This window comes from Pelobates fuscus, chromosome 10, assembly GCF_036172605.1.
Source record: "Pelobates fuscus isolate aPelFus1 chromosome 10, aPelFus1.pri, whole genome shotgun sequence".
Taxonomy (NCBI): Eukaryota; Metazoa; Chordata; class Amphibia; order Anura; family Pelobatidae; genus Pelobates; species Pelobates fuscus.
Window position 1 is genome coordinate 78325464 of NC_086326.1, and position 24724 is coordinate 78350187.

At 41.2% G+C, this 24724-nt stretch overlaps 1 protein-coding gene across 3 annotated transcripts in view; it reads left to right on the forward strand.

Moving 5' to 3' along the window:
* Window positions 1–2158: 2158 nt before the first annotated feature.
* ZSWIM8 (zinc finger SWIM-type containing 8) overlaps window positions 2159–24724 on the forward strand; it is an 84887-nt gene continuing 62321 nt past the window's right edge. Inside the window, exons 1-2 of one of the 3 annotated variants that reach the window (XM_063434709.1) lie at window positions 2159–2748; window positions 4282–4569. In XM_063434709.1, the coding sequence (XP_063290779.1) occupies window positions 4392–4569 (178 nt within the window). In that variant the 5' untranslated portion in view covers window positions 2159–2748; window positions 4282–4391. Of the gene's footprint in view, window positions 2801–4281; window positions 4570–24724 lie in introns of all 3 variants that reach the window. The other 2 variants (XM_063434708.1, XM_063434707.1) reach the window with 2 other exon arrangements.

A 24724-nucleotide genomic window follows, 5' to 3' on the forward strand; every position in this document is an offset into this window, starting at 1 on the left:
AGTAAAGGAAAAATTTGTTGCTGTCACCATAACAAAACAAATAAACAAACAGGATAGAAGCTAAATAAGCATATAGAGAATTATCAGGAAGGAAGACTGAATTACACAATTGACCAGCCTTTCACGTTGGTTGTTCTAGGGGCTGCCAAGCCACTTACCACCAGAGGGTGTCTGAAGCTGAAACTATCTCCCCAGGGATAGGGAGATGGCTTACACGGGGACGGCGAACCATAATGGACATACAGACAGGTGTCATACACTATTGTAAATAGTTTACCACTGCACGGTTTATTTACACACTTTTTCTTGCACACCATCTGTTTTTTGTTTTTGTTTTTTTTCCCTCTCTCCACCCCCCTCTCACCCTTCATAGTTCACTACAAAACTGCTTTCCAACTGGACGCCATGCCACGTATACAGCTTCCACTGCAAATTACTTCCCTTAACTGTAGGGGTCTGAATTTACACGAGAAAAGGTCCATGCTGTTGCGAGACCTGTGTCGACACTGGTGCTCTATGGCTTTTTTGCTGGAAATACACTTCAGAGAAAATTGCACTATAACCATATAACATGAAGGAAGTGAGGGTGGCTACAATTATAGCAACTCGACTTCAACATACACAGACGATCAGGGATACCAACGACCAATATTTATTTGTTAAAGGTAAAGTAGCAGATCAGATGTATTGCTTCGTCACTGTTTATGCCCCCAATACAGGACAAAACTATTTTTTGCTAGAGTTGCTACAAAAGTTGAATAACTTTACAGAAGGCATTCTAATTCTTAATGTCCCCTTAGATCTACTTATTCCCTTAGATCCCCTTATTGACTCCTTTACAGAACAAAGAAGCATCCCACAAGGAAATATATGAAACACAAGGAGGATCTGGAAACCACTCCTCGGGCTGAGACTGGTGAATAGCTGGTGGGCTCTAAGCCCTGACAGTAGGGACTACACTTTCTCTTCTGCCCTCCATAACAGATATTCAAGAATTGACTAAATATTTGTGCAACTAGAAAGACTGGGGGACCACTTTTTGGAGAAGACTGAGCTGATGCTGTGGTCTGACCATAATCCAGTTATAATTGAGATGGCCTTAGCACGCTACCTACCCAGATAGTGGTACTGTAAACTAAACAAGACTTTACTAGACAACCCAGAGGTTGTAACTTAGATTTCCACTCCTCTACAGCAATACTTTGCCAAGAAGAGATAGCAGCCGAAGTCAAGGAAGCGAAAAATAGAAAGGCACCTGGTCCAGAAGTACTCACTCTTCTATACTACAAAAAGTTACAGAGTCTACTACTACCTTTTGCAGCAGCAGCTTTAAGCTCCATTGTACTTTATATCAGCCCATGTTACTATTCTGCCTAAAGAAGGGAAAAACCCTGAATCATGCACCAGCTATAAACCTAACTCTTTGTTGAGTTTATACGTAAAACTATTTGCTAAAGAAGGCACTTGTCACTCAAATTCAGCCACAATTGCAGAGCCTAGTTGCCCCGACCAGAGTGTTTTTTTTCCCGGGGGGGGGGGGGGTTAGAAAAATCATCCTACAAATTTTTTATGTGATTATAGGGGTTGCTTTCTAACATCAAATAGAATGCTATGAAGTGTTAGGTGTTGAATATAACAGTCTCACAGGGGGAAAATGGAGCTCTGATTAAATATGTTCCCTTTAAATCACCAAATAAAATACCTGGAGGTGTGGAGGGTGTAATGTAGTGGACCTTGTTGGATGATGGAGGTGTAATGTAGTGGACCTTGTTGGATGATGGAGGTGTAATGTAGTGGACCTTGTTTGATGATGGAGGTGTAATGTAGTGGACGTGGTTTCGAAAGATCAATGTGCTAAAAGTAGTATTCTTTTTTTTAAGATTATACCTTTCACCAAATAAAAGTTATTATATGTTTTATTCTCCCCTCCATTGTATATATATATGTTGATTAATTATTGCAGCACCTAAAAACATTGTAACTTATTAAGTATATAGCTGTTAGTTTTGTTTTAGCCCATTGTAAAGAGCACAGCAGACTAAAACCAACAAATGACAGAATCAGCTCTATGTACACAGAATCCTGGGAACATCTGCAACCATCGAGTCCCAAGGGTGTACCAGACTGCCGCTGCCCTTCCTACTCCGGCTCTCTCTGGTTCAGGAAGCCGGAAGTAACAGGGCGGAAGCGGGGAATCAGCTGATCAAGCTGTCCCCAGGTAGAGCCGGGAGAGGGAGAGGAAGCCGAGCCTGGCCGGGGAGGGTGGTTTGATAGACGGCTGGGATTCCAGGACACCCCCCCCCCCCCCCGGGCTGCCTCACGGTCCCTAGTAAAGCACAGACCCGGCTGGTCCTGCAGCTCACATCGAGGGGGAGGAGGAGGAGGAGGGCTACTGGGGGGCTTTGTTTGAGTGAATGACAGCAGACAGGGTCTGTAACCAGGGAAGGGGCCTGGAATAACCAATCCCCCTCCTCTCCCCAGCCTGGAGATCCCTTCCCCTGGCTGCTTACAGGGGACACTCTGATCACTGGCAATAGACAAGAGGACAAAGACAGAGTGCTGGGAGCACACAGGCACAGCTGCAGGAGATGTGAGCTCCATGTGCTGGGCTATTAGGCAGCAGGATTTTGGAAAGTAAGAAGAGAGAAGGTGTTAGTGTGACCTCCTGGGGTCTGGATGTGACAGTTCAGACCATATCCCCCTGGGTAGAGCATCACCTGGGAGTCAATATAGTCATTAAATAAAAAGGTACCTGGAGTAAGGATGCTTCATTGACTCAACCATCTGCATTGTCTGGCATGTAAGAGCAATATTACTTTTTTTCTTTTTTCCTTTTCTTTATTTGTTTTAAAATATAATTGTATATACATGTACCCATGTTTTTTTTTTTTTTTTTTGCTTTAAAAAAGGGTTGGTTGTAGATGCTTTCCTCATACTATAAATATGAAGGTCTCATATTTTATGGGGTGTGTAAAGGTTGTGTAGTCAGTTGGAATTACTTTAGTCTTTTTATGAATAAAAATTAATGAGTTATTCTTGAAAACTGAATTTGTTTTTTCCCCATTTTCATTGTTCAGTGACTATTTACATTGACAGTATTGAAAACATTTACATGGGACTAGATAATTTGCCTTTTAGTGTATTCAATTTGTGTTGTGTAGTTTATTCCATTATAATTCCTACTAAGACTGATCATTGACAGAATCTCAGGTGTATTTGTCAAAAACATGTTGTGAATAACTATTTTAGTGAGTACAAATCCTATATAGTTTTTGTCACTGTCTTTCTTTGATTGGAACTAAATATTATATATGTATAATTTTTTTTTTCATTCCAAAGATAGCTTGGCACTCTCCTCACATGTATTCTATGTATGTGGTGTGCTGTTGCAAATCCCGCATTGATTAAATATGTTTAACTGAGGGGAACACTCAAAGGTCTTTATCCAGGTGAATAGTTTATTCAGTGTGCATAATTACAGGTTACTGTAGATTGACGTTTCGACCCATTCGGGTCTTTTTCAAGATCTGATCTTGAAAAAGACCGAATGTGTCAAAACGTTGATATACTGTAACCTATAATTATACACACTGAATAAACCATTCGCCTGGATAAAAACCTTTGAGTTCTCCCCTCTGGTATGTAGTTAGATTTTAGTATTAAACAATTTTTCTCTTATTATTTCAATACAATACAAACTACTGGCATGTATATTTGTATGGTTTCACTATTTACCCAAGGGGGACGCTCATGCTCTCTTGTCATAATAACCACTACTGGGAGGTGTAAAAAACAATTGAAAAACTTGGGCAAAAAGTATTCATTTGGAAATGTTTTTCAGCACTGCTTTATTCACATCTTTTTTTTTTTTTGGCTTAAATTCACTACAATTCATGTTTAGTGAATAAATCCCAGCATATATTTATTTTTAGTAATTGGTTCCAAGAACTGAGTTAATATCATGAAGGCTTTTTATGGCTTTGTATTGCTCATATAAGAGAGAAAATATAATGTTTTGTTTTTAGCTAAAAAGGCAAGATTCTTATAAATGCTGCAGACTACATGTCTGCAGCTTTTTAAAAAGCTGTTTTTTTTTTAATTTATTTTTTTTCAATCTTTATATACCCCTAAGGAAAACATGCATAATAGAATACATGCATGTATTCTTTGGGGTAATATCTACTAAATTGTTTAAAATGTGTTTCATATAAGCATGTGTAGAGTATATCATTAGATTTAAAAATTGTGACTTTTTAAAACCTTTTTTCTTCTTTTCATTAGCTGAAAATGGGAATTAGCAACCGCTAAATTTGAATATTACTATTCGTCTTTTATCTGTTCCGTCGCAATTGGAGTGTGTCGGAGTCAATCTCCCTTGCCTGTATTCTGTGATGGAACTCATGTTTGCAGAGTGGGAGGATGGCGAAAGGTTTTCTTTTGAGGACTCGGATCGCTTTGAGGAGGACTCTCTTTGCTCTTTTATCTCAGAAGCGGAAAGCCTATGTCAAAACTGGAGGGGTTGGCGGAAACAATCACCAGGACCCAATTCTCCCACTGTCAAAATTAAAGGTACAGATACATTTTTTGGGGAGACAATTGGCTAGATGTAGTTTCTTGGTAAGGCTATAGCTTCTTTCTTAACTAGAAGTGATACATATGCTATAATACTAAAATCAGCAGATCACACAGATTAATGCAGGGTTATTCAAAGTCAAATATAGGGCTAAAGTACCTGAAGTCCGATCTTAGTTGAATTAGAAACTTTTCCAAATTCAGCTATTTTAATCTTAACTTTGAAATTCACTTGGAATTCTCGCTTTAGTGAGTAGCCCTGATAGTGTTTGTGAATGTGAAATATATTTCCTCTCCTTAGTTGCATTATGACCTAATTAAAGGAGCACTGTAAGCACGATAACCACCTCAGGTTATTGCAATGGTTATGGTGCAAGAAGTCCAACTTTGGATGCAATGATAGGCTTACAGTGCTGCAGCAACCTTTCCATAGCAATTTCGGCCTGTTCTCGTTATCTAAAGTGGAACAGTAAAGAGTACTTCTGCATTAGGTGTACTACAACACAGGAGACACAGGCGGAATGCTTACTGCAATACGATGCTGCTTCCCTTTTTAAGTTTAAGTCCATTTAACTGTAAGTGCGTAAAGATTTTCTATACTGAAGTGTATCCATCGTTCCAGGTTAAATTGCTTTAATACTGAAGATCATGTATAGCTTGGAGGAAAGTCAAGACAGGGGGGATATGATAAAAACATTTAAATACATAAAGGGAATGAACACAGTAAAGGAGGAGACTATATTTAAAAGAAGAAAAACTACCACAACAAGAGGCCATAGTCTTAAATTAGAGGGGCAAAGGTTTAAAAATAATATCAGGAAGTATTACTTTACTGAGTGGGTAGTGGATGCATGGAATAGCCTTCCAGCTGAAGTGGTAGAGGTTAACACAGTAAAGGAGTTTAAAGGACCACTCTAGGCACCCAGACCACTTCAGCTTAATGAAGTGGTCTGGGTGCCAGGTCCCTCTAGGATTAACCCTTTTTATTATAAACATAGCAGTTTCAGAGAAACTGCTATGTTTATACTGAGGGTTAATCCAGCCTCCAAAATCTCTAGTGGCTGTCTCATTGACAGCCGCTAGAGGCGCTTGCGTGATTCTCACTGTGAAAATCACAGTGAGAGCACGCAAGCGTCCATAGGAAAGCATTGTAAATGCTTTCCTCTGCGACCGGCTGAATGCGAGCGCGGCTCCTGCCGCGCATGCGCATTCAGCCGATGACGTCGCGAGGAAGAAGGAGAGGAGGAGGAAAGCTCCCCACCCGGCGCTGGAGAAAGAGGTAAGTTTAACCCCTTCCTCCCCCCAGAGCCCGGCGGGAGTGGGTCCCTGAGGGTGGGGGCACCCTCAGGGCACTCTAGTGCCAGGAAAACTAGTGTTTTCCTGGCACTAGAGTGGTCCTTTAAGCATGCCTGGGATGGGACTAATGAAAGTATTTAGACAATTTGTCAGACTAGATGGGCTGAATGGTTCTTATCTGCATTCTTATCCACCTCATAGATATGATAAATGTTTGCTAATCTCACAAGTGCTCTCAAAATGTTTTTCTTGTTTTATTTTCCATTAAAAGCGAGGTATGATCATGGCAAGCTTTTTGTATACAGACAAATATGGAAAGTTTTTTTTTCCCCCTCCATACAAAATGTACTCAAATATTAAAACGTTCCACTCAGCATGGTTTGTTCTTGCACTGTGTGTTTTAGATTTAATTTTTAGTGGAAATTTTGGAAAATTGGCTTATTATTGACACTTGCTTAACATAAATATTTTCTTTGCAAATATAGTTTCACATACGGAGATAAACCTGTATAAAAAATAATTGTAAACCCAAACGTCTTCACAATTTAGATAGCACTTTTAACCCTGCAGTGTAAATCATTGATTTTTTTTTAGCAACTCTATTTAGCAACTCTAATGTTTACATTGCAGGATTAAGTCCACCTCTAGTGACCGTCACTAGAGGTGCCTCTGCTACACTGACAGAGTAAAACCAGGTCACATGGCAAAGAAGCTCATAGGAATGCAGTGAATACAACTCTTTCCAATGGGAAAGCATTAAGGCGTATGAGTGGCAGGCTCACAGTGCTTCTCAATAAGGAGGTTTTTTTTTTAATTTAAATTTTTTTGGATGGGCATTGGGGGGGGGTGGGGGAAGGGGACAAATACATTATTGCATTACAAATACAGTGTTTGTATTGCTAGCACTATAGTGTCCCTTTTAAGATGCTTCTACATTAAGTCTAATAGTGATTAAATGTACAGCCCACTTTATGCTGATGTAATTGCTTCCAGGGCTCTTCATCATGCCTTTTGATAGTAAGTCTTCTGGGAATAAATTATGATACTTATAGTTTTGCTGCAGATATGTAATCTGACTCTTATTGATCCCCAATGGAAATTACGTGACGATGCCAAATGCAGCATGATTTATCTTTTGTGCCAAACTGGAGGGTAAAAAGAGGAGCAATGGATTGGGCCACACCAGTGGAGACAAAGAGATAAGTAGTGCTGAGGGAGCCTTGGTGCTGGAAAAAGGTAAGTAAATCACTTTTTTTGTTTTGTTTTTGTTTATGCACCTAGGTCCTAGGGAGGGGGGCATTAATACAAACCGGGACACTATAATGTCAGGAATACAGACTCGAGACACTAACGGACAAATATTCTTATTTTTTTCTTTCTTTCATATAGCGCCAACATATTCCGCAGCGCTTTACACTATAAGCAAACACAATCTTTAGTAATGGTAAGAGTAGATGAATCAATTGTTTATTTACACAGTGTGGGAGTTTAAGCATGCATGGGATAGGCATAAAGCTATACTAGATATGAGATGAGGCCAGGGACTAATGGGAGTATTTAGAGAATTGGGCAGACGATGGGCCGAATGGTTCTTATCTGCCGTCACGTAATATGTTTCTATGTTTACCTTTACAATCTGTTTCTAGGTGTGTGTGTATAATATGTATAGCACCGTTGTCTGGAGTGTTCCTTTAAGGTCTGGACTGTCAATTAAGTAGCAAAGTTTAGTATGCAGCTGAAAAGTGAGATCGCCATTGGTCAAGTAATGTATTGCAAGAGGCTGGCACATGACAGAATGCAGGGAACATTTGTGCCACCAACCCTGCAAAACTACAGTGTAGCACTCAGCTGGCTCCCCCCCCCTGTCTATGAGAACACCTAACGGATCTTATTGATCTCTATTATCTTCTCAGTGCTATGGCTCTACCATAGATTTAATGATTATGCTAAAATAATTGTGCACAGAAGCATGGCACAGGGCCATGTGTCAATTTCATGTCTTTGCCTTAACCCTTGCTGAAGGGGATTCTCTTACACTTATGGTGAGCTTGTCCTGTGTTGGCTACTTTTTTGTTTTTAGTTCTTTTTAATTTGCAACAAATCTGGTATAGTTTTTGCTTTCTCAAGTAATTTTCAAGAGGCAAAACAGCAATTCTTTCTCTGGCAAGATGCTGGGAAACACTTGAGATTCTAGTCTTTTCCACCATTATAGATCAACTACGGTCCTTAGAGAGATTGAAAGGAATGTACCATTTCTCAGTTCCGGTAGCACATGCATTGTAGCTGCTTTGACAGAGAGCAAAAGAACCACCTCTAGGAGGGTTACATAAAGGCGCTTGGCGTTGCTTACGGAGCACAAATTAAGAAAGCTATGGTTCAGGTGGAAGGGGTTTTCAATCACTTTTATTTTCCACCACCATAACTTTCTTGATTTGTGCTCCACATGTAATGCCAAGCCTCAATAGCAAGCCAGTAACCAGCCTCATGCTGATGAGTTGCATTAACAACAAAACAGTTGTCTATGAGTGGTTCACCGGCTTTCATCTTTTCCTGAGTTGTGTTTCAAAGCTGTTGTATACAGCAGACATAAACTTGAAGGAATCCATGTTTAAAATGGAATAATGAGGCAAAAAGATGATTCCTTGTTGAACTAATATGGCTATGCCCACCCACAATCCTTTGCAGTAATGAAATCACTGCAAATTTGAAATCTGTGGGAAAAGAAAATTATCTTATGGCTTGACTGGTATGCAGATCCGTGTTTAACTATTATTATTATTATTATTATAATTGGTATTTATATAGCGCCAACTAATTCCGCAGTGCTTTACAACATTATGAAAGGGGGGGGGGGGGGGAGAAATTTACAATAAATGAGATAATTATACAGTGACAGGAAGAATAGGTATACGAGGACACCCTCGTAAAATATATATATATATATATATTTTTTTTTTTGAAAATATGTTGGTTGATGCATTTAATAGCAAATATGTACCGTAGGGTAGTTGATTTTGTCCACTGCAAAAACCATTTGCTAGATTCATTGCATTTTGCTAAATCTCTGTCTTTAGTTTCTCTCAAAGCTATTGGCACAAGGCAGCATGTTTTAAACCATTTGCTGTTGGGAAATGAATAGCTTACTTTGATCTGCAGATAACTACTTTCAAACTCAAGGCTTAATCTGATTAACTGTGTCCTGAAAAACTGGCCTAACTGCTCAAGGAAAATAACAATTTTAGACATTGTATTTTACATTTGTGATGTTTACACCATTTACACGTAATGAGATCTTATTCCCCGACACTAAATCCAGACATTTGATACAACCTAAGCTTGATCCTGATGAAGAGTTTAAGGTATATCAAAATCATTAAACATAAAAACTCAGTATGTCTCTTATGTCTAGGATCTGTACAACCAAAGATTATATTTATGTTCATGTTAAATAAAAGTCATTATTGAAAGAATATTTTCGAAAAAATTTTGTAGTGATATTTTTTTGTTTTTGTTTTTGTTTATCAGCACTAGAATGTAGCATACCAAAGAGATGTGTCTAAAATCTAGTGTATGTGTTTAGAATGTCTGTTCAGCATCACATAGCATGTTGTCTTTGTTTTTTTATTAAAGCAAAAAAATTATTAGGCTGTGTGTTATGACTGTCAGAGTTCTAAGGATCAAATCATTGGAGAAATATGGAAGACTCCCCAACATGTATTGGGTATACCTGTAAATCAACAAGACTTCTTTTTCCGTTCTGTGAATTATTGAAGCCTTTTCAGGTGTGCTTACATATTTTGCCAAGACCCATGAAAATCTTGTCATCTCCATTCATTGTTCAGTGGGCCTTGGGTGAGGCTGATCGTAGTTGTACTTACTGAGCGCTCTTCCTGTGGGAACAGCTGTTGGTTCTTAATCAACCAGGAGTCCACTTCTTGGACTCTTGTTCATGCGCAAGAGTAAAGCCCAGCACTCTGTTGAAGATCCTCTGAGATCATGGTATCCTCCATAGACAAACTCATGAAATGCAAGAAAATGCACTCTCAAACAGCCATTGCTTGTGGTTACTTTGAAACTGACAATTGATGGCAGAAGCTTTGACATATTTTAGCTTTTGTCAACCTGGACTTTGCCTGAGCCTCAGTTCTTCTAATCAAGAAGGATGCACATACCCAGCTCAGACTCTCTAGAGAACGGTAAAGGTGTCTGCTCAACTTGTGTGTTCTTGGGGTGCTTAAGTTGGGAAACATTTTGGACAACAAAGGAGGAATACAAATTCTTACTTTTATGCCACTTATCTAAAAGGCAGTCTTATGGCTTATGGCTGCTGCAATGATGCAGAGAAACACATCATAACCTGTACAATGTGCAATCTTATTGGCCAACAATTTAAGCGTGTTTTTGATGTAATTTACTCATGAAAAATATGAAATCCGTATTAATAGCATTTGAGCCTATTGTCACATATAGGTTCTTGTTTGCCTATATGCCCTTCTTACTGAGAATTGCTAGTTACACATTTAAGTGAATTTGGACAAAAGATTGCCACAATATACGAAGTTTCAGCTCAATGTTAACCTATAATCCAGTGAGGCTTTCGGATAGTGCATGTGCACTGACATTAGAGGTTTGGAAAGAACAAATGTGCCATGTCATTCAGAGATCACTGCCCTTTGCCAGCGAGTGTAGTTAACTGATAAATAACATACGTAAACTATGCGACTTTTTGCTTCTATTGCTACTTGCTTGGAAAACCATGACAGTTTAAAAAAAAAAAAAAGGTGAATGATTAACAACAGTAACAATATAGGGGCTAAGTCTGATCTTTCAGGAAAACAGTGTCGATGCCGTCGTATATATCATCATAGAAAGATTTCCAACTTATTTGGTTCTGGATACATTCAAATTTTCCGAAGTTACATGTCGTTCCTGATTGTTTTTGTTTTGCATAACCGCAAAAAAAGATTCACAACAGAAGAAAAGCTACGAAAATTTCTTATTTTGTAAAAAGACAAGAGACATTAAACAGAAGAAAAACAAACACAAAGCTATATAGATACTTCAGTGTCTACCTAATGCTCAGAAGCAACTCAATTCATTTGTAGCAGAAACATTGGATTGGCTAGAATACTTCGTGGATGAGTCAGTTATCTTTAAAAGTAGATTTACTTTCCCTTTAATTTTTAAACTAGTTGAAGACAACAGTTCCTATAATCTCTAGCATGTAACTGAGGATTCCCTCCTGTTAGCTGAGCCTGCATATTCTACATTGGTTTCACTTTACGTTAATAGCTGTTTGAAAACAGGAATGTCCCTAGGTGATCTCTCCTGAAACTCCCCAGGAATCCCTTGTTGTTTTATTGTGGTCTATGGTGCATTACATTTTTTTGGCAAAGCAGTGTGCTTTAAGTGCTACGCCTTGGAAATAAACAGTCTGAATTTGTAACTTGGCAGGAAATCTAATGCAAAATTTGTATTGTGCCAGCATTTTTTTCCTTCGGTGTTTCTCCCTCCTCCCCTCCCCCCCCCCCCCCCCCCCCACCCCCCTTTTCTTAATACACCATGACATTGCAAATGGATTGCCAGACATAACGAATATGGTGCTATAAACTATTGGCAGTATAGTTATTCATACTACTCTATAAGAACAAGTTGTTCTATGCGCTGACTCACAGACACTGCTGGCAAAGGAAGGGGGCCTCAGAGTAAAAAATAATAATTATTGGGAAGAGAATAGTGATATTACTGGGCAAGATAAATCTAGGGATTTTAAAGAAGTGGTTAATTGATAAAGAAATGGAAGGAAAATGTTTATTTATTTATTTTTACATATGGAGGGAATGGGAAAGATGCACTAAAAGGTAGAGAGTGGGTCCAGTAATTTGGGGAGAGGTAGAGTGATAAGATTAACACAGAAATGGGACATTTTTCCCCACAGTGACCAGTTCAATATTGGTGTTATCTGTGGAAAAAGTGAGTGGTGGATCAGATTTTTCCTGTGAATATATAGTTATTGACAAGTTATCCAGAGTATGTCACACGCACCATTAATCTCATTATCATCATATATTCAGTGAAGTAGGAAATATTTTGTTTCTGCATTCCAGTGATGGCTGGTCGAAAACCAATATTCATTTCTTTCTCTGAACCAATTTCTGGCATTTTTCTCCCAACATCAGAATGCACCAAAAGCATCAGTATTCCTCAGGTATATATGGAATGATGTCACTATATTCCATACTATAGCTGTGGACATGCTGTGCAATGGTGACTTTGGTCTCTTATGAAGGACTAGTTTCTCATAAATGGCACAACAATTATTTTATTATTAGACTTAGATTTAGATTTTAATGTGAACAGACCAGATGGGGTATATCTCTGTCAGGCTTGTTACTTAGGTAAGCCACAAATGGTTAAAAATCCTCAGTGGCGCGAGGGCTAAAGCTTATGGAGGTAAATATATTGCTATAGGGGGGATTAATACCTCACACATGCCCCGACTTAACATACAGATGTGACCAGTAAATTAAGTGTGGGCCTGCTATTATCTGATAATGGGGCACTTTTAAATATTAAAAAGGAAAGTATTAGCGCTATTTGAGTAATGTCCTTTCTATTTCTTACCACTTTTAAATATGTTGGTCTCCTATTTGATATTAAAACAATGATCAAGTATGTTAAAAATAAAAAAATATGGTAATACACTCAGAATTAAAGCAACTCTATCACCTTCTGGGGGAACTTAGAAAAGTTTTGTCAAGTGGAGTAAAAATACATAAAGCAAAGTAGACCATATTTTAGGAAAAATACATTAAAAAAGAAGAACTGGTAAGAAGGAAGGACGAGAAGAACAGGTGGACATAAGGTAGAAGGTGACAGCAACTTTAATAGAGTAAGCTATTTATTTGTTTTATTGAACTCTAGGGGAAAACCCTGTTTCAATCTGCAAGACACGTAAGAATGAAGCCAAGGTTCAGCTCCTAGCAGGCTAATAACCCTTAACACATAGCCAAAACTACACTGAAGTGTTTTTTAAAACCTGGAATGAAATGTTTGAAATGGTCTTCCCGGGTTGCATTTTGCACAAATAACACAGGCTTTGCAGAAGTTGCTTATCAATGTTGTGATTCCGGGTGCTTCATAATACTTCTGTATGAGGGCGGCCATCAGTTCTTTTGACAGGTGTGCAGGCCCATGTGCCCATTGGACCACTGCTGGGTATAAATTTCTGGGAAGACAAAATTTGAAGTTGTTGTAATATATTCCGTCCTTTTGGACAGCTCCTTTCTTTTTCCATTTCTGGATTTCCTCAGGAGTGACTGCAGCTTGTTGTTCTTGTAAAATTCGCAAATCAGTAGGAAGAGTTTGCAAAGCAAAAATAGGGACTTCTTCTTCTTCTTCTTCTTCTTGTCCGGACACTTCTTCATCCACTTCCTGCAGATCCCTGGCCGCTAACTTAGCAGCTTGATCAGCCAAATGGTTGCCCTTTGCTTCATCTGTATCCAATTTCCCATGGGCCTTAACTTTCAAAACGGCCACTTCTTTGGGGAGTAGGAGGGCATCCATTAGCTCCTTGATTGCAGTGCTGTGTTTGACTGGTGTACCGGCGGTGGTAAGAAATCCTCTAGTCTTCCAAATTAGGCCGAAGTCATGTGCCACACCCAGGGCATATCTTGAATCTGTATAGATGTTGGCACGTTTTCCTTCGGAAATTTTGCATGCTGAAGTCAGAGCCTGTAATTCAGCTTCTTGCGCAGACATTGCTGGCGGTAAGGATGATGATTTAATGACTTCATCTGTTGTGGTTACGGCATATCCTGTGTGATATGTTCCACCTTCATCGGCATATCTCGATCCGTCCACAAACAGGGTAAAATCCGGATCTGGTAATGGGTTCTCATGCACAGTTGGTAAGTGCACTGTTTCCATTTTCATCTGTTCAAAACAGTCATGAGGTGTTTCTGGGTCATAATCATTCTTTATGACCAGATCTTGGAATTCCTTTTCCAGGAAATGGCGTGGCCATGCTTCTAGAAGGTCAGTTGTTGGGTATTTGACAATACCATTTTCCTGTAGCTGTTCTTCGTTCATGGTGGCCCATAGTTTTGCCATGGGCCCAAGATCATTCCATGACCTTGTCTTCAACTTGGTAACAGGAATATGTGGGATAGCAGTATCCCAATGACGGTAAAGGTAGTTAAGTTGTTGAGGTAGCTGGATCAAGACCATGCTATTGCCTTCAGAGTCACAATAGAAGTCTTGTGCAGTGAGCTTTACATCGGTCCGGTGGTAAAGCTCATCTTCATAGCAAGGTTCAGGAGTAATGTTCGGTTTGTACCACATGGTGCAGAAGGCGTGATCTGGGCCTTCACAGAGAGGTTTTTCGCCTTCATAAAATGTCAAATGTGGATGCATGACTTTCTTGATACATCCACAGAGCAGGTGAATGTAGGTTTCATCCGTGATAAATCCATAATAGATACCCCCCTCAGGGAGTGGAAGAAGAGTGGACGGATTAAGCACTTGACATCTTTGTATGGAAATGTTGTCAGGCAAAAGAAGATGACACTGTAAGCGCAGATGTCTGGCTGGAGACACGTGCTTGAGCTGGACTTGGTTGATGATGGCAGAAATGTCATGAGGGGCCAAAACAACCAGAGGGTGGCCAAGGACCAGGTCTGAGGTTCTTTCTATGAGTTCTCTCGCAGCAAAAACAGCCCTGAGACAGGAAGGAGTCCCTCTGGCCACAATGTCCAGTTGACATGAGAAATATCCAAGAGGCCTCTGGCGGCCTCTTGAGTCATTAGTTTGGGTGAGGACTCCTGTAGCATGGCCTTGTCTTTCAGAGACGAATAATTTGAAAGGTTTGGAGTAGTCAGGTAGGCCCAAGGCAGGAGCTGAAGCAATGGCACGTTTTAAAGCATCGAAATTGTCCAGGGCGTCATTGGTCAGACAAAACGGGTCAGACTTAAGAGCGTCATAGAGAGGTTGCATAAGCAGAGAGGCTTCTGGGATCCATGCTCTGCAGTAGGAAATGAGGCCTAGGAAGGCATGAAGAGACTTTGAAGTCCTCGGAGGTGGAATGTCCAGAACAGCTCTTACCCGGTCCCGAGTAAGATGTCTGGTACCTTGAGATAGGCAATGTCCAAGGAAGATCACTGAAGATTGACAGAATTGTAGCTTGATGAGTGAAGCTTTGCATCCCTGTTCTGCCAAATAGGAAAGAAGACTGATTGAACACCTTTCAGTAGTGGGAATATCATCTCCACACAGCAGTAGATCATCCACATACTGAAGTAGGACAACTTCTGGGTGCTCAGCTTGCCATGGGTCAAGGATGGTGCCCATGGCCTTAGCAAATTGACTTGGAGAATTTTGTGCCCCTTGGGGCATGACAGTCCAGGTATACTGTTGCATTTCATGAGTGAAAGCAAACAGGTATTGACAGGATGGGTCCAGTGGGACACTGAAAAAGGCATTGGCCAGGTCAATAACTGTGAAGAATTTTGCAGATGGTGGGACTCCGGAGAGCAGAGTATGAGGATTTGGTACAAGAGGGGTGTCTAGGACGGTAGCTTCATTAACAGCACGGAGATCCTGAACCATCCTGTACTTCTCTGGCTCACCCTTTGGAGTTTTCTTTTTCACAGGAAATAACGGGGTGTTGCATTCAGATTTACATTTGACAAGGGCACCCTTCCCCAAGAGTGCCTTGATGTGGACAGAAATTGCAGCAGACTGTGCTGGTTTTAATGGATATTGTGGTTTTCTTGGTAACTTAGCTCCTGAAATAAGCTTTACCACCACAGGGGGAACATTTAGGTGACCTATGTCCTCTGGGCCTGAGGACCATAACTTAGCGGGCACCTGTGTTTTTAATTCCTCTGGGAAATTGGACCTTAATTCTGCTGCCTCCTCACGGGGCTTTTCTATATGCAGCATCAGAGGCAAAGAGCATAGGGCTGAAGTGTCTGATACAGACAGAGGTGTAAACATTTCTACCTGCCCATCCGGGGTAAAGGTGATGGATGCTTGCAGGCGTGAGAGAACATCAGCACCTAACAGGTTAATGGGGCATGTGGAGGATACTACAAAGCGAGCAAGCAGGCTAGAGCCAACTCGTAGTGGAGTTGTTAAAGGGCTACGTCTTGGCTGGCCATCCACTCCAACACAAGAGACATCAATACTGGACAGGAAGGATGGGTCTGGCAGGTCTTGTTCTCGTAGAACACTACGGGCTGCACCTGTGTCAACTAGAAATGTAGTAGGATGGTCTTCAATGGGCAAAGTCACTGTGGCAAGTGGCCCTCCCTTATCCCCTGTTGACGCTGCCATTACAGGGATTACAGACACAGGCTTGCCAGTTTCCTAATCATCTGGTTCTTCAATAATTGGAATCTTTTTCTCGGTCTTGGGGCCTGGGGCAGATTTAGAGAACTTTCTGGGTGCCCCAGGTTCCTTTTTAGGTTCCGGACAATCACTTCTGTAGTGTCCCTGAGCCCCACAATTAAAACAAGTTACATCCTCTAGCTTGGCACCCTTGGTGCCAGAGGTGATGGGGGTAGCGCGGGCCACCATGAGTGGAGCTGGATTGGGTCTTCTTGGGGTCTGAACAGATTCCAGACCTCTAGCAACTAAAAGCAGGGTATCCAAAGGAACAACCTTGTATTCAGGACGTGCAGCAATGATTCCCTTGCGTATAGAGTCTTTAACACCTTGGACAAACGCACCTGACAGCATTTGTGAATGAATCTTATCTGTAAGATCAAACCCCAAATCTGTGAACATTTGATACAGTCTTGCATGAAACCTTTCCACTGATTCTCCTTTATCTTGAATAACATCAGTAAGGCCAGCAGCCTGATCCGCAAGTTTGTCCTTAGCCCATTCTCTTAATTGGGTGCAAAAAGTTACTCCAGAGGGGTAATCAACATCACTGCTGAGCAGATCTGTACTGAGGTGTCGGGCCATGCTTGGCCAATATGCATCCCCTGCTTTTATAGCACAAATGCTCAGTAGATCACGCCATGCTGCGGAATAAGTCTTTTGAATTTGAACTATCCCTCGGTAGAAGGGCATAGGCTGTTTTTCTGGGTCAGGGAGTGATTTCATTAGAGCACTAGCTTGAGTGGGATTGAAAGCAACATATTTAGGAGGGGCCTGTTCTCCCCGACCCTTGTGGCCAAAGGGGTCATCGATAGAACGATGAGTTGGGGCTCCCGCGGCAAGCTCCGATGAGACATGGGACACCCTGTCCATCTCGTCATCATCGAATTCTATGATATTGGCTCTTTTGCGTGGTGCAGGGCCTGAATGAGGTGAAAGGATCGGTGGTTGGGAACGAGCCCCAGATGCAGGGGTGGCTAGCGAGTCATAACCTGGGGATAGGTAGTCACCGGGAATTACCGGCATCAGGGCCGAACTGGGGGCCGCCATATTGGTGGCCGGAGAAGGTACTACATTAGGGTTAAGGGAAGAAGTGGCGGCCATGTTGGAAGAGGGCACATCCGGGGCAGACTGTGCCGGACTGGGCATGACCGGAACCTGGGGCGTGGCTTGGGGAGTGGGGAGTGGATATCCGGGATAGGGCAGGGCCATGGGATATGGGAAGGGGTAGGGCCAGGCTGGGGAGGGGAAGGAGGTGGGGTATTGAGCTGGGGTGGAGATGGGAGGGAACGGAGAGGGATTGGTAGGGGTGGGTGTAGAGGGAGGAGCCGGGGCAAGGGCGGAGGAGGTGGTTAGTTGGGTGGAAGAAGAGAGGAGGGGGTCATGAACAGAGAGAGAGTGTAGGGCAGGAATGGCAGATGAAATGTTAGGGGAAGGTATAGCAGGTAGCGTAGGGATGGATGAGGATGATGGGAATGTTAAAGATGGGGCAGGGGAAAAGAAAGATCCATCAGAATTCAAGACCGGGCAGACAGGGGAGGTGATGGGATGGGTATTGGGAGTGGGGAACATAGTCAGCTGGCTATCACTAATTGCTGACTGAACCTTGGGGATAGACATTCCCTGGGCGCCGGTTTTGGGCGCTGGCTGAGGATAGACCCCAGCAACACAATTATTATGATACACAAACAATTTCACACCTTTGTGATTTATCTCTTCCTCAACCCAACCTTCTAGCTGAATAGCCTTCGCTACTCTATACCATGCTTCAGCAGTCTTTAATAAACCATTATCTGTAAGTTTGCCTTTCTTTTCTGTCAGTAACCTACGCCAACTTTCTGGTTGCAATCTTCCACATGTCGGTACAGCAATTCTACATACTTTTGCAATCTTTTCAACACCTTTAACCATTTCCTCACCCTCTCTGTCTTCGACTAAATCACATGCTAACCAGCCCTTACTGGGCTTGCTTAAATCCTGTCCCATAATCCCTTTACCCCTATACCAGCGTCCTAGATATAGGGAGAGAGAAGGAAAACTGAACAAGAACGTCTACAATGCTCGACTGCCACCCGAGAATCGTGGGACTTTCTCAGGTGCGTCTTCCCAAAACGTAGACTAGTCACTGAATCCGCCTACCCGGGGTGGTAGACACGGATTGGAGCGAGGTGAGAAGTGTGTGACCAATCACTTCTCTTTCAAGAGAAATGGGAGTGGATAGTATAATAATATAGGAAGTTTAGAAAAGATGAAAGGCAAGGAAAAATCCTTAGAGACAGACACAGGAGTTCATGAGACTCCTAATAAAACAGACAAGACAACAATACAATTGAAATACAGTGCATGCATTACAGTTCAAATAAAATCAACAATAATCCCTTTCCTTCTACATGTGCTTACTCCAAAGTCACCTTTCTCAACCTCGTAGTGTCCCCGCTCGGAGAACGACTTTCATAAGTCTCACTACCAGCGGCCAAGGATAACAGCTAACACCGGTCCGAAATCCTTTCCAGCCTCCCTCCACTCTGCAGTCCACAAGAATGTGGCCACGTCTATCCTCACTCCCGTAGTGCCCCTATAAAACCCACTTATAAGTCTCACTACCACGTGATGCGAAAAACAAGCAATACCTGCCTGAATTCCCCCAGGAAACAAAGTCCCCTGCCACAAGGCTAAGTCTCCTACCACGATTAAATAATCAGTGGACCTTCAGCTCAACTAGAGCCGACGGGTCCGGGTCAGGACGTCCCCAACTCAACTAGAGCTGGATGGTCCGGGTCAGGACGTCCCCAACTCAACTAGAGCTGGATAGTCCGAACGCGCACAGTGAAGCTAGCTAGGCTATCAAAGTGTCACAAACTTGGATCACAGGAAACTATGATTCTACACAGATCCCACAGTTCCACAAACTTCTTTTTCCTTACAGCCACAGCCACGAGGCTCCTAAAAGAAGTAAACAGGCAAAGAAGACCCCCCAGGAACACATCCACGGGTCAACCCCCCTTTTTCCTTACAACCACAGCACCGTGGTTCCTAAAAGAGGTAAAACAGGCAACAGAAGACCCCCCAGGAACACATCCACGGGTCAACCCCCCTTTATCCCAAAAGGGGTAAAATACAAACAGATAGACAGACACACAGAAGACCCAGGCAAGTCCCCTCAGGTCCACCCCCCTTTATCCCAAAAAGGGGAAAACAAGCAAGACAGAACCCCAGGCAAATCCCCTGCAGGTCCACCCCCCCTTTATCTCAAAATGGGGAAACAGGCAAACAATTCAAACACAATTCAAACACACCCAGGCAACAGATAGACTAAAATGCAGGTAAACAAGTGAGTAACGAGACACCGGGCAAGATATTACCTGTCTTTGATGTCCTCCCGGGAAGCAGTCACAGACACGTGGACGGGTCAATCAAAGGGGCCGGAACGTACCGGTGGTTCTGCAGAAGTCTCTACCGTGTATCTGGAGGTGATCAATCTCCCTTCCTTCCCCCTGGATTCCTCCGTCCACCCTTGTCTTCCTTAGGACGGCTCACCGGCCGGACATAGCCCGATGCCCCACGTTGGGCGCCAAGTTGTTATGGTACTTTTTGAAAGTAAACCAAAATGTTCAAAGTCTATCTGTTCCTGTCCAAATCAATAAAATTAAATTGCGTATATACGCTGAAGTAATTAAGTCTGACACACGAGGTTCAGGTTAAAATAACTTCGAGAAAGTTTATTGGCAAGTGAAGAAAAAGCGGGCGCGCAGGCCCTTTTAAGAGGCATTTTGCGTCATCATTGATTATTAGAATATCAGCAAATAAACATCATCAATTGGATTAATTGTTAAGTGACGGGGTTAGTGTCTTACCTATTGGTTCGTAAAATTAAGAGGTTAGTCCCGTGCCCACCCATCAGAGGTGGGATTATTCTGGACACGGGTGGGGGACAAGGGGTCCTAAGCGTCATTTTACACGGTCAATGATATCAGGCTTTATGTCCAGGTGCAAGGTCTCTTATGAATAGAACATTTCATTACTACTGTGTTCTGTGGCCTTCAAACTGTACTATCTTACAAGCTCTAAGGAGTAGCCAGCAAGTCTTAAGGAGTAGCCAGCACCTCCTGGTACTTGTCCTTGAAGGAAACACGGTCTTTGTCTACTGTATTAATTGGGTTGAGAAGTTCAGTCACGTAATGTAGTTTTAAAATGAACAAGTTAAGTCATGAGGACAAAATGGAGGATTGAAGAAGTCAGGTTAGGAGGACAAAATGGAGGACGAAGTCACAGTATAAAGTTAAAATGGAGTTAGTACAATAATTCAATACAAGTACAATAAAGATTTTTAATAATTCCACATCAATTTGACCCTGTAACTTTCAAAAAACCTGTACATGGGGGGTACTGTTATACTCGGGAGACTTTGCTGAACACAAATATTAGTGTTTCAAAACTGGAAAATGTATCACAACAATTATATCATCAGTAAAAGTGCTGTTTGTGTGTGAAAAATGCAAAAAAAAGTCACTTTCACTGACAATATCATCGCTGTGATATGTTTTACTGTTTTAAATCACTAATATCTGTGTTCAGCGAAGTCTCCCGAGTAAAACAGTACCCCCCCATGTACAGGTTTTAGGGTGTCGTAGAACGTTACAGGGTAAAATACAGTGATAGCAAATTAAACTCTCTGGACTTTCGGCCTGGGTTGGCAGGCAGGTCCCTTAAATTGCAATCAATAAAATAACTTAATTATGTAAAAATATTACATAAATACGCACGTAGAATTTAAATATATATGCATATTTATATATTTGAAGTCTACGTGTATATTTATATAATTATTTATGTAATTTTGTATATGGACACGCACACAGTTGCTTTCCAACGAACTTCAAATGTATTAGGGATAGATAGTTATATTTATACAGTATCGGATATGAACTTTGACTTACATAATATGCAATAAATGGTTACACAGGATATATGTTTTTGCAACAAGCGGATATAGCTGATTTTGCACAAAATCCCTTGTGGTCAAGCATGTCTTATTCCGCGTGATTCTTTTCACGTAACTATCAGATTAATTTTAGTTTGCGGATGCGTCTGGTTGTCATCAAAAGCAGAAGTTTAATATCAAAACACAGAAGTCCAAGGACAGTCCAAGATCAAAATAATCCTGTGGTTAGTCTGGTATTTAGCTATTGAGTAAATCATTAGAAAGAGAATATATTATCTGAATTTATAAGATGAGATTCATTAACCCACATTTAACTCTTTCTATCCCTTCATTTCCCCTCTTTGAGCAAGAACTTGCTCATACCCTTTTCGGGTTGTTTTAGCCAGGGTAGCTGATCATTCAGAATTGCTAGCCAATTCTGCAGGACTTTCATTACTTCTTCGGCCACTATTCCCATGGCATATACCCTGGCTAATATAGATCACATGTAGATGTTTTCAGGAGCATGGCTATCATGCATGTAAAATTGTAAGTATTCTGCATAAACTGGTGGAGGTAATGGACGTGACGGTGGTGTGTTTTTATAGATGCAGCATATCACTCTTGTGAGTACATAAAAGAGGAGAGATATAGATGCACCCATAATTAAGATCAGACCTAAGGTTTTTACTGTATTAAGGATGGAGGAGAAATTAAACCAATCACCCCAGTAGTTAGCTATCCCAGAGTTACTCTTCATTTCCTTTGCTAAATCTTCTAAGTTCTGTATAGCTAAAGTTACTTTTCCATTGGGACCGGTATTCTGGGGTATATAGGTGCAACATACCCCTGAGACAATGTATTTACAAACTCCCCCTTTTTCTGCTAGAATCATGTCCAGGGCCAGTCTATTTTGGAAAGTCATTTGTGAAGTAGCTTGTAATTTTTCAGCAAGGCCTTGTAGGGCATCTCTAGTATAATTAATAAACCTTTGCTGGTTATATTATATGTAATTAATCCAATCAACATTTTTACTGGCGGTAATCATAGGAAGTATGGATTCAAATCCAGCTGCAACTTCATCTCTTGCTTTAAATTCTTTGGGTACACCCCGTGGGATACCTATAGTATCTAAATAAATGTGTGGATCAAGGCTACCAATGGGCACTGCCCTCTTCCTTCGACTGGAGACAGGTATTGCTTTGGATACAGAAAGAGAATCACTAAAGATGTGTAATGGCATGATAATTTTAGCTGGGGTGCATTCACCTCCTCCATGGAGTGGGGAGCCTATATCTAATCTTCATGTCCCCACAGATCCAGTATACATCTCCAACTGATAAAGTCTGGTTTAATAGGGTGATGTTACTATAATAGGGACAAAAACCATTGGAAAAATTACCAAATTGTTTTCCTTTGTTATCAGTATTGTTACCCCTAAAACATGTATAATTACCAGGGTAAATGGAGACGGCATCGTGTAATTTAACTTTAGACTCGCCTAAAGGATGCATTACTTTCCAGGTCTTACAACCATCTGTAGAATCATTTGTACCAATGAATAGACTAAGAAAACCGTTCCAATATTCATCAGGGACAAAGAGTGGGACTGTTCCTAAATGAGATCTGGAACTGCCACACACGTAACAATTGGACCTGTTATTGGAATGAGCATTATATCTCATCCATTCCAACCAGAGATTGTCGGTGTATCCTGTTTCTAGGGCAACAGTATCCTCAAAAGTTGCATCTGCTATGGCCATCATATCTCCAAGGGTGTGTATATGTGGTTTGAGGGGGTTAACAAGTGTCTGATGTGAAGTAAGCTTCTCCCATTCTGTTGAGTTCCACATATCCTTAAATTGGAACCGTCCTTTAGTGGCAGGGGATACCATATCTATATAGGTAGATAATATGTATAGACCTTAATCATTTTTATTGGGGGTTTCTAGGTTAAGTATCAAGGGGCATTCGTTTACCCAATTTCTTCCTATAACAGGAATATATGTTAGGCTTAGGATCAGTTCTAGTTAGGGTCAAACGTTCCTTAAGTGGTATACCTGATTTGTCTATTCTGGTCATAGCACTATATGGTCTATATTCCCAATCTGTACCAGTGTTCCAGCCTACCGAGCCCCAGTAATCACAATTGTTTCCCCAGTAGTTATCAGTAATGCAAATGTATTGTTGACTTGGTGGAGTATATAGATAACATTCACTAGTTCGTTCCTTAGGACTACAGGGTACTATATCACAGTAATCAAATGTGAATGTTGCTACTGATGTACTGGATGAGTTAAACCAAAACTGGAAAATGTCATCTGCTCCCTTAATAATGGTTACCTGAGGTTTGTTATCAGAAGAGAGACTACGGGGCTTACGTTTGAGGCTACTTAATTTCCTTGGTAGGCTATAAGATGAATTGTAAGGAATGTTAGGGTGGTAGGTATCAGTGTTGTGAGGAATATGAGTGTGGTTGGTATTGTTGGTAACCCCTGTCTGAGAATCATTCTGTGTATGTTTACAAAAAGGCAGTATAGGATTAGCGGAGTGATATAAACAGTCACTAATCAAATAAATCGGGAGAAAAAAACATAGGGAACATATCAGTAGCAGGAGCATTAATCTGGCATCGCCGGTCAATAGTGTCGGCATTCTCGTCTTTGTCTGTATCGTTGCCTCTATCGATCCCTTTGTCTTTTCCTTTGTCTTTGTCTTTGTCTTTACCGGTTAAGTTGTCGAATGAATACGGATCTCCAGGCTTGAAAGAATGAGTAGGTTCCTGTGAAGGCAAAGGAAACTGCGAAGAAACATTGCCATATATATCGTTCAATTTGATCAACAATTCATGCACATATTGTTCTTGTATTAAGTGTAAATCACCAGGCATAATTATCAAAGGTTCCCTGGCCCAAGGAGTGGGAAATGGGCGTCCCATAAGAACTTCAAATGGAGATAATTTAGTCACTTTATGGGGAGTCATTCTTATCTCAGCCAAAATGGCTGGAAGATATTTTGTCCAATTAACCCAAGTGCCAGCAGTCGCCTTCATCAATTTATCTTTTATAGTCCTGTTCATTCGTTCTACAACCCCTGAACTCTGTGGGTGACAGGGAATGTGAAATTTCCAAGTTATCTGTAGCCACTTGGCTAATTCTTGAGTTATTTTGCTTGCAAATGCAGGACCATTATCTGAATTGATTTGAAGCGGGCACCCATATCGTGGGATAATATCTGTGGTTAGGATTTTCACCACAGTCTTAGCATCTTCTTTATTAGTTACAAATGCTTCTGGCCAACGACTAAAGTGGTCCACAATGACCAACAAATACTGCTGCCTAGTTCCTGTCTTTGGAACATGTGTGAAATCAATCTGCAGATGTGTAAAAGGTGCAGTAGGAGGAGGGAGGTGATCGTGTTGTGGTTTTTTAGGAATGTTGGGATTGGATCTCATACATGGTTCACAGGATTGTATGAACTGTTGTACCTGTGTGCGGAGATTATTGATGTAAAATGTATCTTGGACAGTTTTAAAAGTATGAAGCATAC